This window comes from Caretta caretta, chromosome 1 (genome assembly GCF_965140235.1).
Source record: "Caretta caretta isolate rCarCar2 chromosome 1, rCarCar1.hap1, whole genome shotgun sequence".
Taxonomy (NCBI): Eukaryota; Metazoa; Chordata; order Testudines; family Cheloniidae; genus Caretta; species Caretta caretta.
In genome coordinates this window covers 220,889,034-220,904,589 of record NC_134206.1, presented here as the reverse complement: position 1 = coordinate 220,904,589, position 15,556 = coordinate 220,889,034, and the positions used below count along the sequence as shown (strand labels likewise).

Genomic DNA, 15,556 nt, shown 5'->3' with positions numbered 1-15,556 from the left:
CTCAGGGATTAGGGAGTACCCAGTACCTATCCCCTCAATGAGACCACGCACAAAGGTGCTAGTCAGGCCAAACTCACAAATTGCTTTCTTTACCTCTCTAACCACCGAGTATGGCAAAGTGGTCCAGGTGCCCACGGGGTTGCCCTGGTCATCATTCTGCCAGGTCACCGGGCAAACTGAGACCAGATCAGCCAGCTCCTCCGCTGTAAGATCTGATCGAGTCTTTGCTGCATGGACCATTCGTTGCACCAGCGAAAGCCCCTGAGCAGACGCAGATGACCCTCCGGGGGGCCCCACGGGGGGAGGGTGATCACACACCGGCTCCGGTGGGGAAGGCCAGGGAGGCGGTGGTAATAGAGGCCCTGGGGGCGAAGCAGGGGGAGGGATGGTTGCAGGAGCGGACGGGGGTGGCGAGATCACCAACCTCGCGAGGGAGGGTCTGTCCGAGGCGACACGCTGTATCACGTCGCAGCAGAGGTGCCAGGCATGTAAAGCCTGCACGGGCGCCCGAGGCTCCTCGTGCAATATCTGGCCCAACCGCTCCCAGTCCGCTAAGTTAAGGGTTCCAGCTTCAGGGTACCACGGGCACTGGGCACTCACCTCCTGTAGCAGGAGAGTGAGCTCTCTAGTGGGACAGTCATGCTGAGCCTTACGCAACAAATACTGTAGCTCATAGCGGTGTTGCACTTGCAAAGCAGAGAGGGAACTTCCCATACTTACCACAATGAAAAATACTCACCGGGATCCGCGAAGCGGATGAGTGACGCATCTGAAACCCTTGCCGGGCGAGGTGAGTGCTGAGGGCCCCACGTTTGGGCGCCAGTTGTGGCGGTTCAATACAAGACAGGACACAGCTTTAGACAAGCAAGCAGGCTGGTCTGCTGATGGGATTATCCCTGTCAGCTTTTCCACCTCTTTTATTTCTCTCCCCCCTGCGCATCACATACCCCAACCGACCGCAAAAGGCATCAACAAAGGAAATAATATGACTTTGATTAATATTCCTATTTACTAGCCTCTATCTACTACAATCTTTATTCTCAGGCCTTGAGCTTCGGCCGAGGAAGCTTCCCACGGCTGATGTCCTTATTTTGACTTCCCAGATGGTCCATGTTTTCATGGTCCATGTCCTTGGATAGAACAGAGCAATGTGTGCATTGCTCCTACACAACAGTCAGGGTGTGCCCTGACTGTTTCCAGGTGCATGAATGCTACATGAACCCTTCAGTTTGTGAAGAGGGTTACTATACGTACCTAGAGAGACTATTCTGAATATTGTCACCCTTTTCCACAGGCTGGGGTAATCAAATCCGATATCTCACTCCTGAAGGTAACTCCGGATGCAACGGTGCACTTCCTGCATGCGTACGGCTTCAGGCCGGCTTCCTATGCTGCTTCCCTGTGTGCCACTTTGGTCCCTACAGAAATAATTGCCCATTGGTATGGCAAAGTTTCCCACAGCGGGGGGAAACAAGGCAGCTCTGCCAAAGAATCGTTGGCAGAGGATTGCAAAGTACCTACATGAAAGCTTCCTAGAGATCTCTATGCAGGATTTCCAGGACATTAACAAACTTTTCTGCCGGGCCCCCACTGCTTAGCTGCTCAGGCTCTGTTGGTAATTTCTATCTCTTATCCCTCCTCTACCATATAACAAAGTAAATGAGACCTCAATCTCACATCTCTGTGCAGTATCAAAGCAAAATGTGTGCTTACCAGAGCATGCATCTCCTGCTTCATGAGCACCAGAGCCATAGTGCTGGAACTGGCTAAACCCCTCTGGAGTCAAAAATAGGTCCTGACTTGCCATGCCACCAGATGACTTTGTCACATGTCCCACATCCTCCTCCAACTCCACTTCCTCATCTATCACTTTGTCCTCGGGCTTGACTCTGCTGGCTGCTGCCTCCAGTCCCCCAAAGTATCCATGGAACTCTTGTCAGTGGAGGTGGGGTTGCTGCTGAGGATGGCATCCAGCTCCTGGTAGAAGTGGCGTGTCTTCAGTGCTACACCAGAGCGACCGTTTGCCTCCCTTGCCTTCTCGTATGCCTGCCTTAACTCCTTGGTCTTAGCATTGCACTGCTGCTTGTCCCTTTTTGTCCCTTCTGCATGCCATGAGCAATCTGTCTGTAGATATCAAAGTTCCTACAACTTGAGCGAAGCTGTGACTGCACAGCCTCCTCTCCCAACAGATCCAACGGCTCTGGTGTACCCCAGGCGGGAGCACCTCTGTTGCGGAAACCCAGCATGGTCAGCTGGGAAGATGCTGTGTGAACAGTCCATGCTGAGCAAAGAGGAAGAGGAATTTCAAAAATTCCCAGGCTTTCTAACAGGGGAAGGATGCATGCTTGTGTTCCTGCAGGGCAGCAGAGTTAAAACTGTTGACCAGAGCGGTCATGATGGGCATTGTGGGACACCTCTTGGAGGCCAATTAGGAAACATAAGCAGGTTCAGTGTCTACACTGACATTGAGTCGCTCTAACTAAGTCGCAAAAAGCTCTGTGCCTCTCGTCGAGGTGATTTTATTTGTCAGAGTAGGGGAGTTACATTGGTGGGAAGAACATTTCAGTGTGTATACCTCCACTGTTTTGCTGACAGAAGCTAACTTTTGTCAACAAAACTGTGTAGTGTACACAAGGTCTAATTTGGCGTAGTGGGGCAGTTACATCTGTGGGAGTGAAATTTATGTACACTCTTCCACAGCTAGGTTGATGTAACCTGTCTTGCGTCAACCTGCGTAGCGTAGACCAGGCCTGAGAAGCCCTCCTAAAAGCTTGATGTTAGGCAAGTATGCATCTAAGCTATGTACAGTTCTCCACCCACTTTGGTGGTGGGTGCCATACAGTTGCAAGTAACTGCCTATGTATGTGCAAAAGATAAGGTGGGTGAGGTAATATCTTTTATTGGAGCAGCTTATGTTGCTGAGAGGCGAGCTTATCTCTGATAATACAGCTACAACAACAGTACATATAATCATACATTTATCCAAACTTGTTTGCTGTTACTTATTTCCCTATCTTGGACATTTGAGGTTGTACTGATCACAGTAAGCTCAGTTTGGAAGTGAAAACAGCAGTACATCGGCGTGTGTCATGTTTGCAATCCTCTTCAATATTGCCATCGACTGGGTAATGCAGGGTACAACAGTAGACATGCCAAGAGGCATTAAATGGACGCTCTTCTCATCCCTTGAAGACCTGGACTTCGCAGATGATGTCGCTCTCCTATCACATACCCAACACCATATACAAGAAGAAACAACTCAACGCATTCAGCCAGCAAATTGGACTGAAAATCAACCACAATAGGAAGATACCATGACCTTTAATATTGCCTCACCATCACCAGTACGGATAGGGTATTATGTTCTCACTAAAATAGAAACATTCACATACTTGGGTAGCGCCATCAGCCAGGACGGTGGAACAAGCCAGGACATTCGGAACAAAATCAATAAAGCCAGGAACACCTTCAGGAGCTTAAATACAGATTGAAAATCATCAAAATGCAACAATAAAACCAAACTCAAGATTTATCAGAGCTGAGTACTTTCAACATTACTTTATAGTACAGAATGCTGGGGAATGAGAAAGAATGACATGTCCAAACTGTCTTTATTCCATTCAACCTGCCTCAGAAAAATCCTCCATATCTTTTGGCTCAGAACAATCTCAAACCAAGATCTACTGACACAGTGCAACCAAGAGGATCTGAGCACCATCATTGCCAGGAGGCGTTGGAGATGGATCGGTCATGTGCTTCAGATAGAAACTGATTCTAACCACAAAGTAGCAATAGGATGGACATCTGAAGGCAAATGAAAACAACATGGCAAAGAGCTTGTGGAAGCCGAGCTGAAAAACCCGGGCCACAGCTGGGGAGCCATTGAAAGACTTGTCAGAAACAGACAGGAGTGGAGGAGCTTCGTCACCGTCTTAAACACCAGAGGCGTAATAGGAACATGATGGTGATGAACACAGTATTATGACTGTGCCCTTACAAAAGGTATACAGAGAGGGACTGTGATTTCCCATCTAGCATCTTTGTAATACCAGCTTTTTTAAACACTGTAATCATTTCAGTTTCATATTAGAGTTGTTCTCCACTATCGCCCATCATTCTCTTTTCACAGTAGGTTACATCGACACAAAAGAATTAATCGATGATGGCAAAAGTTAACAAAAGGTCCTCTCTGGCTTCTTCATACCAGCAATTGAAGACAGTGGCTTCCCTGAGGCATGTGTAGACTGGGAATAACCACACCTGCTGCATAACATGTTTTAGACAACTTATTCCAGAATGTGTCTATAACACTTCCTATAACAAATGTTGAAAACAGTTTGTCCCATCTACACCTGTGGGCAAACAGTTTTCGATCTCTGTTGAGAAAGTGACATAAAGATCCCATTTTTGACAATGGTTTATTCTTCTAAGCTATAATCTTACAATGAGCTCTGCATGGGCAGATCCACGTACCTGTGCAGAAGTCATTGTAGGCTCAGTGTTTCCCTTTCATTGAATATCTGTGTTCCTGATTATTTTTTTCCAGATGCATTTTCTTGTATTGTTGTTTTTTGTCTATATTTCTAACATTGCTCTCCTAAATACCTATTATTTCTTTGTCCTCACTCATAATGAAGTTGAATGTGCTCAGCATCTTTAGGTTTGAGTCACTAGTGAATAAATATACTGTGGATCACTATGATGTTCCCCTCTGGAGTTATCTGGACTGGTGATCTTACCATGCTCTGCTGTGAGAACCTCCACTCCTGGGCTGTTCATGCACAGCCTCGGGCATGTAAGCTGCTCCCAGCAACTTGCAAGTGAATGACACTAGCCAATATCTCCGGTCCCAGACACAACCCTAGGAACCTCCGTCTTGGAGTGTCCAGTTATGCCTGCTGGACTCTGCAAGCTTATATGAGTTTGTCAATTTAACGAAGAAATTGATATGCACTAGGCTTGTTATCCCAAGGGGAGCCTCTGACACACTTCAAACCAAACGCACTGCTTCAGGTAGAATAAACAAACATTTATTAACTATAAAGATAGATTTTAAGTGATTATAAGTCAAAGCAAAACAAGTCATATTTGGTCAAATGAAAAAGCAAAACGCATTCTAAGATGATCTTAACACTTTCAGCGTCCTTACAAACTTAGATGCTTCTCACCACAGACTGGCTGGTTGCCCTTCAGCCAGGCTCTCCCCTTTGATCAGCGCTTCAGTCGCTTGGTGTGGTGTCTGTAGGTGTAGGTGGAAGAGAGAGGAAGAGCGTGGCAAACATCTCTTCCTTTTATCATGTCCTTTCCTCTCTCTTTGCCCCTCTCCCCACTTCAGAGTCAGGTGAGCGTTATTGAGTCTCTCCAAGCAAAGTTGAGCAGTTCCCCTAGTGTGGCCTCATGCATGTGAGTCATTCCATTGTGGCTCCCTTGTTGGACAATGGCTGTTGATGGGTTCTTTGACACCCAGCCCGGGCGTTGGTAACTTTCCTTGCTGTTGCCTCTGGGGAGCTAATATCTGGCTGATGCCCCCAACTTACATCATGTTTTAGTGAAAACAATACTACACAATTGTCATAACTTCATATGCATTAATGTTACACATATATGGATAGATAAATGAGTTTTGCAGATCATAACCTTTCTCCTGATACCTTGCAAGGCATGCTTTATACCAAGATCACGATTATATGAAAATGAGGAATATGGAGATTACAGCATGCTCCCCCCGGTATAGAATGTCACAATCAGATCTTAGGCCCCAATCCTGCTGAGCTCTGTGCAGGCAGGCAGATCCCTGTGCTTATCAGAGATCCTATTGAAGTCAACAGATCTCCACGTGGGCTTGGGTCGACTGGCATGTAACTTGTTGCAGGATCAAGGGCCTAAGTAATGTGTTGAAAGTTTTGATGATGCAGTCTTGCATATGGTAATATTTATACGATGATCTTACAGTTTAGTCTAGGAAACAAAATCTAAAAGTACCCTGGAAAACACATCTCAAATAACTATACAAGACAATAACGTAATTTATAAGATTAATTTTTTTTAGAAGGAAATAATTATTTAGATAAATTGTGTACATAGAAGAAATAAATTAACTCAGCAACAAAAAGCCATTTACTTCCAAAACACTTGAATAGCTGGACACTAACGCATGTTGAATTGAGCTTACAGTTTATATGATAGCAATGACTAACTATATATATGAATAGAGGCTGATTTGAAAAGGGGAATTAGTACAATGCTGAGAAACTAAAATTAACAAATAATGATTCTTATATTGAGTGACTAATAATGTGTGTTGTTTTTGTCACAGGAATAAGAAAATTGTTGATTATTCACAGTTTGGGGATTTTGAAAATGATGGTAAGTGGTCCTACTATTATCCACACCAAAAAGAGTTAAGTTCTGCAATGGCTTTGTATAAAATGTTGGTAGAATATGGGCCCTATCCTTCTGTTGAATTCAGTGAAAAACCTCTTATTGGCTTTAGTGGAATCAAATTCAGGCCCTGTTAGAATACAGTACATGTTATAAGGATATTCCCAATAGCAGTGATATTTACACTGCTGACCTGTTCATAATATTGGGTTAGGTCAGCCCCCTCCTGCAGGAAAAACAAATTGTAGGAGGAGACTTGGGACAGGAGAGCTTTGCTAGGTTCTTCTCGCAGAGATTTCTCTGACATTTTTCCAGAGGGATGTTCCTTCCATGGAACAGGCCACAGGGCTTTCTGTAAATGACAGTGATCTACAGGAATCTAGGGCCATCTGTGCAGAGGTCTCATGCCTCTCTGCTGAAGCTCTATGTCTGTGTTGGTCCGGCTTCAATACAAAGCAGTCCACCTCCTTCTGTGAAATAGAAGATACAGCTCTAGGGTTTTTAAATGTTCCTTAGGAATCTCTGGAGGTCTGGGAGGGGAACAGTGTGGTGTGCCATGCATCCTCCTTACCTAGTTCACCCATTTTCCACTCTTTTCCTCTGCACTGATCACTGGCCCCATTGAGGAGTTTCCTTGGGCTCTGGAGGCAGCAAGAGGGGATGGTGTCACAAAGACAACTAAACTTTCCCTTTTTCCTGAGGTAGAGGAAACTGTGTGCAGGGGGTCCGCCCTCCACAGTGGGCAGAAAAATCCTTTTCATTATCCTATTTTCAGGTGTTTACGTTTGGTATAGAAATTTTCTTTAGCTGATACTTGATATATAGGTTCTGAAACTGAGGGAGACATTCTTTTACATTTAAAAAAAAGTCTTGTTAATTAATTTTTCTTATTCCAGCAGATGCATCTTAAGTGGTCGTTTTCTCTGAATGTTTAATGTTCTTGCAGGAAGGGTTTCTGCATCATTTTGAGAGCACTGAGAACTGTTCCCATTTCCCTTGTTTTTCACTTTGACCCTCAACGCCTTATATTACATCTACCATTCCTCTGGCTGATAGATTAGTTTTAAAGATTGATCTACTGCATAAGCATGCCAACCTTTAGCAGAAAGCATTTAGCTCTGTCGTTGAATGTGAGTGAACATTTCCCATTGGCTGCAGTAGGAGTTTCATGCTTGTATTCAAGGACAGAATTTGATCTGTTATCTTTTGATGTGTCCTTGCTGCATAGAGATTAAAGGTTTTCTTTGTTACAGTGGAACACCTCTGAGGGTGTATGGTTTGTGCAGTATAACAATGTGAGTCCAGGGAAACATTGATAGACAACATATTTTATAAAGCAGACAGGAAGACATTTTTTTTTTGTCTACTAGCTGAGTAAATCTCATTATACAGCATTCACCTCCATCCCATTCAAACTTGATATTATCACTTATTTTTATGGCAGTTTTTTTGCATCGTAGTTATATGTGCTAAAGACAAAATTTTAAAGTTCTTGGATTGCTTTTAGTCTGATATCCCTGATTTTCAGTCTTTGTTTCCAGTTTGGGCCTTGGAGGACTAAAGACATATACTTTGTAAAGAGGCAATGTAATGAAAGGGGAGAGATCTTTTTTAAGAATGGGAATCATTAAAAGGAAAAGGTTCCAAAAGACCAAGAACTGTAAGAATGGTGTGTATTGAATGGTATTCAGTTATCAGAAGAACTTGAATCACAAGTGAATGAGAACTCTGAGAACATATTTGAGATTGAAACTTTATCCCCATGTTGATAATTAATTAACTTGAATATCTACATCTTGAAAATTATGTTAGAAATAGTAGGATCAGGTCTCACTAGGATTACGATCTACGTTTAGCTAGTACCTTTTGTTCCAGAGTATCCCAGAGCTCATTACAGTTACATCTATTTGTCTTCTGATTATGAGACTGAAAATTGGTTTCAGATGAGGGCCATAAGAACATGAACATTTAGAATATTTTATATTTGTGATTAAATAAGTTTTCCGAGGAGAGAGACCTTTTTCATGGTGGTTGGAGAAACTTGCACTGTTTGGGCAAAACTATTTCTAACTTGCACATGTTTTTATAAACAGATGAAGACTTTGCCTGTGTACCTGCACCTTTAAACAAAAAATCTAGAGTAGTACCTACAGAGACAAATAGGGAGAAAAAGGAGAAGCAGAAAAGGCCACACAAGGAGGTGACTACAGTGCCGAAGAAAACACCCAGTAAAAGGTGAGAGGTAATGAAGTGTAGTTATTTGTGTGCAATAGAAAAGCTTCATCTCAACACTTCAATTTCTTAAAAAGAAAAGGAGTACTTGTGGCACCTTAGAGACTAACCAATTTATTTGAGCATGAGCTTTCGTGAGCTACAGCTCACTTCATCAGATGTATACATCTGATGAAGTGAGCTGTAGCTCACGAAAGCTCATGCTCAAATACATCTGATGAAGTGAGCTGTAGCTCACGAAAGCTCATGCTCAAATAAATTGGTTAGTCTCTAAGGTGCCACAAGTACTCCTTTTCTTTTTGCGAATACAGACTAACACGGCTGTTCCTCTGAAACCTGTCATTATTCAATTTCTTAGTTTTCCTAGAGTTTTACACTTTTCCAGAGTGTAGTTTAAATAACTACAAATAAAGTTCTAACATATTAGTCTGAGATTTATTATCAAATTCTTTTGCCCATTAATGGGTGAAGGATAATCTAATAATGTCTAATGACAGGAGTGCCTGCACCTCAATTCTTCAATCGTTTATGACTCGGTGGACCTTTTTGATGACGTGAAGCAATGTGGATTTCAACAGGGCTCTACACTGGTGCAGAGATCTGCCTACATAGGTCCAATGCAGGTTTGGGGCCTAAATTAGGTAAATTTGTGGCTAATCTAATCTAGGTAGTTCTAGGGAACCCATCAGTATAGCACATGAAAACACTGTATGGTCCATAGGCTTAGTATACAAAACGGAACAGGAGACACTTGACATGGTTTTAATCAGGCCGCAATTTCATTATTAGATGCCTGGGACTACCTGGCAGATAAAAGTGTACAGTGCAGGTAGCTCCATGTTCATTCAATATCTACTGGGGGGCTTCCGTCAGCCCCCACTTTTTCCATCCAGGTCCCCTAGACAACCCATTGCTAGGAATTTATCATCCTCCCTCCCCACCAACTCCGAACGAGGGTTAAGGTGGGCTATAGGAAAAGGGGGTTTGCTCCCTGCCGTACCAGTCATAGGAGCCCCAAACACCCCTCATCACCCATTCTGCTCCTTCATAGAATCATAGAATATCAGGGTTGGAAGGGACCTCAGGAGGTCATCTAGTCCAACCCCCTGCTCAAAAGCAGGACCCATCCCCAATTAAATCATCCCAGCCAGGGCTTTGTTAAGCCTGACCTTAAAAACTTCTAAGGAAGGAGATTCCACCACCTCCCTAGGCAACGCATTCCAGTGTTTCACACCCTCCTAGTGAAAAAGTTTTTCCTAATATCCAACGTAAATCTCCCCCACTGCAACTTGAGACCATTACTCCTTGTCCTGTCTTCTTCCACCACTGAGAATAGTCTAGAACCATCCTCTCTGGAAATACCTCTCAGGTAGTTGAAAGCAGCTATCAAATCCCCCCTCATTCTTCTCTTCCACAGACTAACCAATCCCAGTTCCCTCAGCCTCTCCTCATAACTCATGTGTTCCAGACCCCTAATCATTTTTGTTGCCCTTCGCTGGACTCTCTCCAATTTATCCACATCCTTGTAGTGTGGGGCCCAAAACTGGACACAGTACTCCAGATGAGGCCTCACCAATGTCGAATAGAGGGGGACGATCACGTCCCTCAATCTGCTCGCTATGCCCCTACTTATACATCCCAAAATGCCATTGGCCTTCTTGGCAACAAGGGCACACTGCTGACTCATATCCAGCTTCTCGTCCACTGTCACCCCTAGGTCCTTTTCCGCAGAACTGCTGCCTAGCCATTCGGTCCCTAGTCTGTAGCTGTGCATTGGGTTCTTCCGTCCTAAGTGCAGGACCCTGCACTTATCCTTATTGAACCTCATCAGATTTCTTTTGGCCCAATCCTCCAATTTGTCTAGGTCCCTCTGTATCCTATCCCTGCCCTCCAGCGTATCTACCACTCCTCCCAGTTTAGTATCATCCGCAAATTTGCTGAGAGTGCAATCCACACCATCCTCCAGATCATTTATGAAGATATTGAACAAAACCGGCCCCAGGACCGACCCCTGGGGCACTCCACTTGACACCGGCTGCCAACTAGACATGGAGCCATTGATCACTACCCGTTGAGCCCGACAGTCTAGCCAACTTTCTACCCACCTTATGGTGCATTCATCCAGCCCATACTTCCTTAACTTGCTGACAAGAATACTGTGGGAGACCGTGTCAAAAGCTTTGCTAAAGTCAAGAAACAATACATCCACTGCTTTCCCTTCATCCACAGAACCAGTAATCTCATCATAGAAGGCGATTAGGTTAGTCAGGCATGACCTTCCCTTGGTGAATCCATGCTGACTGTTCCTGATCACTTTCCTCTCATGTAAGTGCTTCAGGATTGATTCTTTGAGGACCTGCTCCAGGATTTTTCCAGGGACTGAAGTGAGGCTGACTGGCCTGTAGTTCCCAGGATCCTCCTTCTTCCCTTTTTTAAAGATTGGCACAACATTAGCCTTTTTCCAGTCTTCCGGGACTTCCCCTGTTCGCCACGAGTTTTCAAAGATAATGGCCAATGGCTCTGCAATCACAGCCGCCAGTTCCTTTAGCACTCTCGGATGCAACTCATCCGGCCCCATGGACTTGTGCACGTCCAGTTTTTCTAAATAGTCCCTAACCACCTCTTTCTCCACAGAGGGCTGGCCATCTATTCCCCATATTGTGATGCCCAGCACAGCAGTCTGGGAGCTGACCTTGTTCGTGAAGACAGAGGCAAAAAAAGCATTGAGTACATTAGCTTTTTCCACATCCTCCGTTACTAGGTTGCCTCCCTCATTCATTAAGGGGCCCACACTTTCCTTGGCTTTCTTCTTGTTGCCAACATACCTGAAGAAACCCTTCTTGTTACTCTTAACATCTCTCGCTAGCTGCAGCTCCAGGTGCGATTTGGCCCTCCTAATTTCATTCCTACATGCCCGAGCAATATTTTTATAGTCTTCCCTGGTCATATGTCCAACCTTACACTTCTTGTAAGCTTCTTTTTTATGCTTAAGATCCGCTAGGATTTCACTGTTAAGCCAAGCTGGTCGCCTGCCATATTTACTATTCTTTTGACACATCGGGATGGTTTGTCCCTGTAACCTTAACAGGGATTCCTTGAAATACAGCCAGCTCTCCTGGACTCCTTTCCCCTTCATGTTAGTCCCCCAGGGGATCCTACCCATCCGTTCCCTGAGGGAGTCGAAGTCTGCTTTCCTGAAGTCCAGGGTCCGTATCCTGCTGCTTACCTTTCTTCCCTGTGTCAGGATCCTGAACTCAACCAACTCATGGTCACTGCCTCCCAGATTCCCATCCACTTTTGCTTCCCCTACTAATTCTTCCCGGTTTGTGAGCAGCAGGTCAAGAAAAGCTCCCCCCCTAGTTGGCTCCTCTAGCACTTGCACCAGGAAATTGTCCCCTACGCTTTCCAAAAACTTCCTGGATTGTCTATGCACCGCTGTATTGCTCTCCCAGCAGATATCAGGAAAATTAAACCAACAGCTCCTTTTTAAGTCCTTTACCAAGCCATTTGTCTGCCACTCTATCCCTTCCCTGTGGAGTACCTGTGCTCGACATCTGCCCCACATTTACATAATGAGTTGTGACATAATAGTCTAACACCTTTCCCTCCTCACAATAACAAAACCCTCCCTGAACTTGCTGTGGGAGAAGGTGAAAAACCCCCACTCCACCTAGGGTAATCTGGTCGTGAAGGGAAGGCAAAAACAAAAAAAATCCCCACTCCACCTAGGCCAATTGGGTGGTGAGGGAAAAATTCCTTTCCAGCCCTGCCCACAGCAGGTTCTGACCAAACCTGGTATTTTGCCACCTCGAGGGAGGGAGGGCAGGTGCTGCTCCACCTAGTCCAGGGAAAAGTGGCTTTCTCTGCCGGGCTTTTCCCTTTTGAATTCCCCGGCCCTTCCAATCCCTGGGGATGAATCAGTGTGGCCTCGCTGGCTCACTCCCCCTTTTGCAGCAGCTTCTCAGCCTCACCCCACTCCACCCCCCAGTGCTATTCCCTCTCCCCGGCAAGCGCCTCCCCCCACTTAAAGGTGCAGTGCAGTGAAAGGTTCAAACAAGTGAACTTAGGGCTTCAACAAAAGTTCAGCTCATATTTGACAGAAATTCAGAAGTAGATCTTAAAAGTCAAATAAAACTTAATTATCCTTATTTTAAACAACTTTTTTGGTAGAAAATATTTTATGTGGAATTCCATGCCAGTGGGATATTTTCTACAAATGAAATAGATTTTTCCAGTCTGTTACTGATCATTAATCAATGTATGTACAACACTTTGAAGACATAAAGCATTCTATATTGGTAAGTGTGACGTACTTCTGTTCTATCATCTGAATTTTACAAACCTCTGCTCATTTGGTATGCAGTAAATTACAGATTATGTATTGTAACATTTTTTTATTATTTCCTGCATAGATGCTGATTTATAATTACATTAATGAGTAGCTGCTCAGAAGTAGCTTTGCATCGCTTCAGTTCGCGAAAATAATATTCACCAGATTTATTGGAAAAAAATTCCTAGAACGTTTTTTACTTGTTTCAGGATAGCCTTAGATGACAAGCTTTACCAGAGAGATTTAGAAGTTGCGTTAGCCTTGTCAGTGAAAGAACCATCTGGAGACATCCTTGAAACGCAAGATTCACAAGAACAAGGTTATCTTTACAATTAAAATGCATTTCAACTTTTCCCATTTTAAACTATTCCTTGATTGTATTCAGCATCCTTTGTAGTTGCTTTATAACCGTGCTGGTATTGTATCCTTTCTTTTAATTGATTAATTGAGAAGACTCGAACATTTCTTTTTATTCGTTGATGGGATGAGGTTTATCATACGAAATTGTGCTAATGCTAAGTAGTGCTGTGCAATTTTGAAGAAACCTACTGTAATGACTTGTGTATAATGTAGATTAAGCTTCAGTCTTTGACTATCCTAAATATAAAGCTCTTGGGTTGATTAAACTTTCCAAGAACAATATTAACTTTCTCTCATAGGGATCTGATGCAACTCACCATTGATGTCAGTGGAAAAATTTCCATTAACTTCAATGAGAATTGAACTGGGCCCATGCGGATGACTTCAACCATTTCAGTCGCGTAGTCCTCAAAATCTACAGATTTAGACTTTGGAAGAATGTGGGGCAGAAGTTGTTTTAATGGTGCATGTATATTGCTGAGTACACTGTCCATGCCTAACAAAAGATGGTAATCTTTGCAAGCAGATGTATTAGAGACTTAATTTTACAATTGCAAATTTAGTCTTTGGAGTGTACAGTAAAATCTGTATCAATACTCAAAATTTGTGGATTTTCCACAATAATAGCTTCTTTTTGTCCCAGCTTTTACTGGAATGTAGATCTGTAATTACAGAGAAATATTACTAAACATTAAATGCATTTGCTTGGCTTCCAAAATGTGTGGAGGGAGAATAACATAGTTAAAATGGAAAAAAAAAAGTGTGAGAAAAGTGTTTCAAGTGCATTTATGCTCCATATTAACATCTTCCTCTTAACACTGTACTATACTGTCTACACCTTGTTTCCTTATAGTGAAATGGATATAATGCAATTCAATTTATTATAAAGAACAAAGAAAATCACAAATTATTTCAGCCCATCACAGTGTGGCAACTGTAATTCTGGTCAAAGTTAATATATTACATTGCAGCTTTTCCGTGACAAAAAATAATATCATTATCTACTAAAAATAATTTTATCTGGAATCTGCTAGAGTTTAACTTGTTTGGGGTAAATTATTTTCATTTTTTGATATCCTGAGTCTTTATAGGGCAAATTTTCAAACATATTTTATGCATTTTTTTAAATATAGGCATTAAAAAATGTGAAACTATTGAATTAGAAAATGTAGACAGCAGTTCCATCCTCTCCAACTGCAGTGCAGATAGTGGTCTCTTAGGTAAGTTATTTTTGTGTCTGTCTGTATATGTAAACATATGTGTAAGCAGTGTTCCTGAAACATTTATTTTTAGGGAAGTGAGGGCAAAAACTATTGGAGAAAAAAGAATAAAAGTGATTTTTATTGCGTAAATATGCTTTGGTCTGAAAGATATATTCAATCTGTTTAGATCTAAATTTGGCTCCTGTCTTAAAATTGGTAGGAATTGAGTTCAGATTTCCAAATAATCTTTTTAAACCATCAATTTATCATCAAAAAGTGAAAACTGAACAAAATCACATGCATGCATGTGCACACACAAATATTTTAAGGCACTGCTTATCTCCTTGGAAGATCTAAGTACTCTCAACTACTTGAGTCTTCACTCTTAACACCTTGATTCCAGAATAGCATTGGCAACTTTTACCTGCAAAAAGGACTCAGAGCAGTTTTTAAAAAGATAAAATAAAATGAGAATTACAGACATTTGAAGAAGCTCAGATACTGTGCACTTGGATAAAGATCTCCAGAAATACTCAGAATCGGTACTGGAAACTAAGGTTCCAGTCCAGCAAAACACTTAGTACTTACTATTAATCATGCAACCAGTTCCTTTATTAACTAGTGTTAATAAGACCACTGTTTATCTTGCAGGCCCCGATCAGGTCACAGATGACAATGACATCCCCACAGGTGGTTATAGGCAAAGAAGAGCAGCATCTAAAGCTGTGTCACAGCAGAAGTTACTGACAGATGACAGTGATGAGGGAGACCATGCTGATAACTATGAGCCAGACTTTGTGTCTGGTAAGTTTTCTACTATTACATTTTTCCTATTGGGTATGTTTTGAATATGTCTAATTATCCTGAGAGAAGAATATTTTCAGGAAAATGTTTACTGTTTTCAGCCTTATATACCTCTGTTCCTCGTTGAAATACTACAATTTGTTATTAGCTATGTGTCCTGAATGCATTTCAAGAGACCGAAGCTAAAGGCTAGGTTTTTGACCTGGTCAGTTGAGCTTATTATTCCTTATTCGACCTTCAGCCTAGG

At 42.8% G+C, this 15,556-nt stretch overlaps 1 protein-coding gene across 3 annotated transcripts in view; it reads left to right on the top strand.

The window, feature by feature from the left end:
• Positions 1–15,556, top strand: part of RAD51AP1 (RAD51 associated protein 1) — a 33,122-nt gene that overhangs the window by 9,538 nt on the left and 8,028 nt on the right. For 2 of the 3 annotated variants that reach the window (XM_048823677.2, XM_048823668.2), the window contains exons 2-6: positions 6,317–6,366; positions 8,475–8,616; positions 13,153–13,262; positions 14,437–14,523; positions 15,157–15,309. In XM_048823677.2, the coding sequence (XP_048679634.2) occupies positions 6,317–6,366; positions 8,475–8,616; positions 13,153–13,262; positions 14,437–14,523; positions 15,157–15,309 (542 nt within the window). The remainder of the gene's footprint in view (positions 1–6,316; positions 6,367–8,474; positions 8,617–13,152; positions 13,263–14,436; positions 14,524–15,156; positions 15,310–15,556) is intronic. The other variant, XM_048823686.2, reaches the window with a different exon arrangement.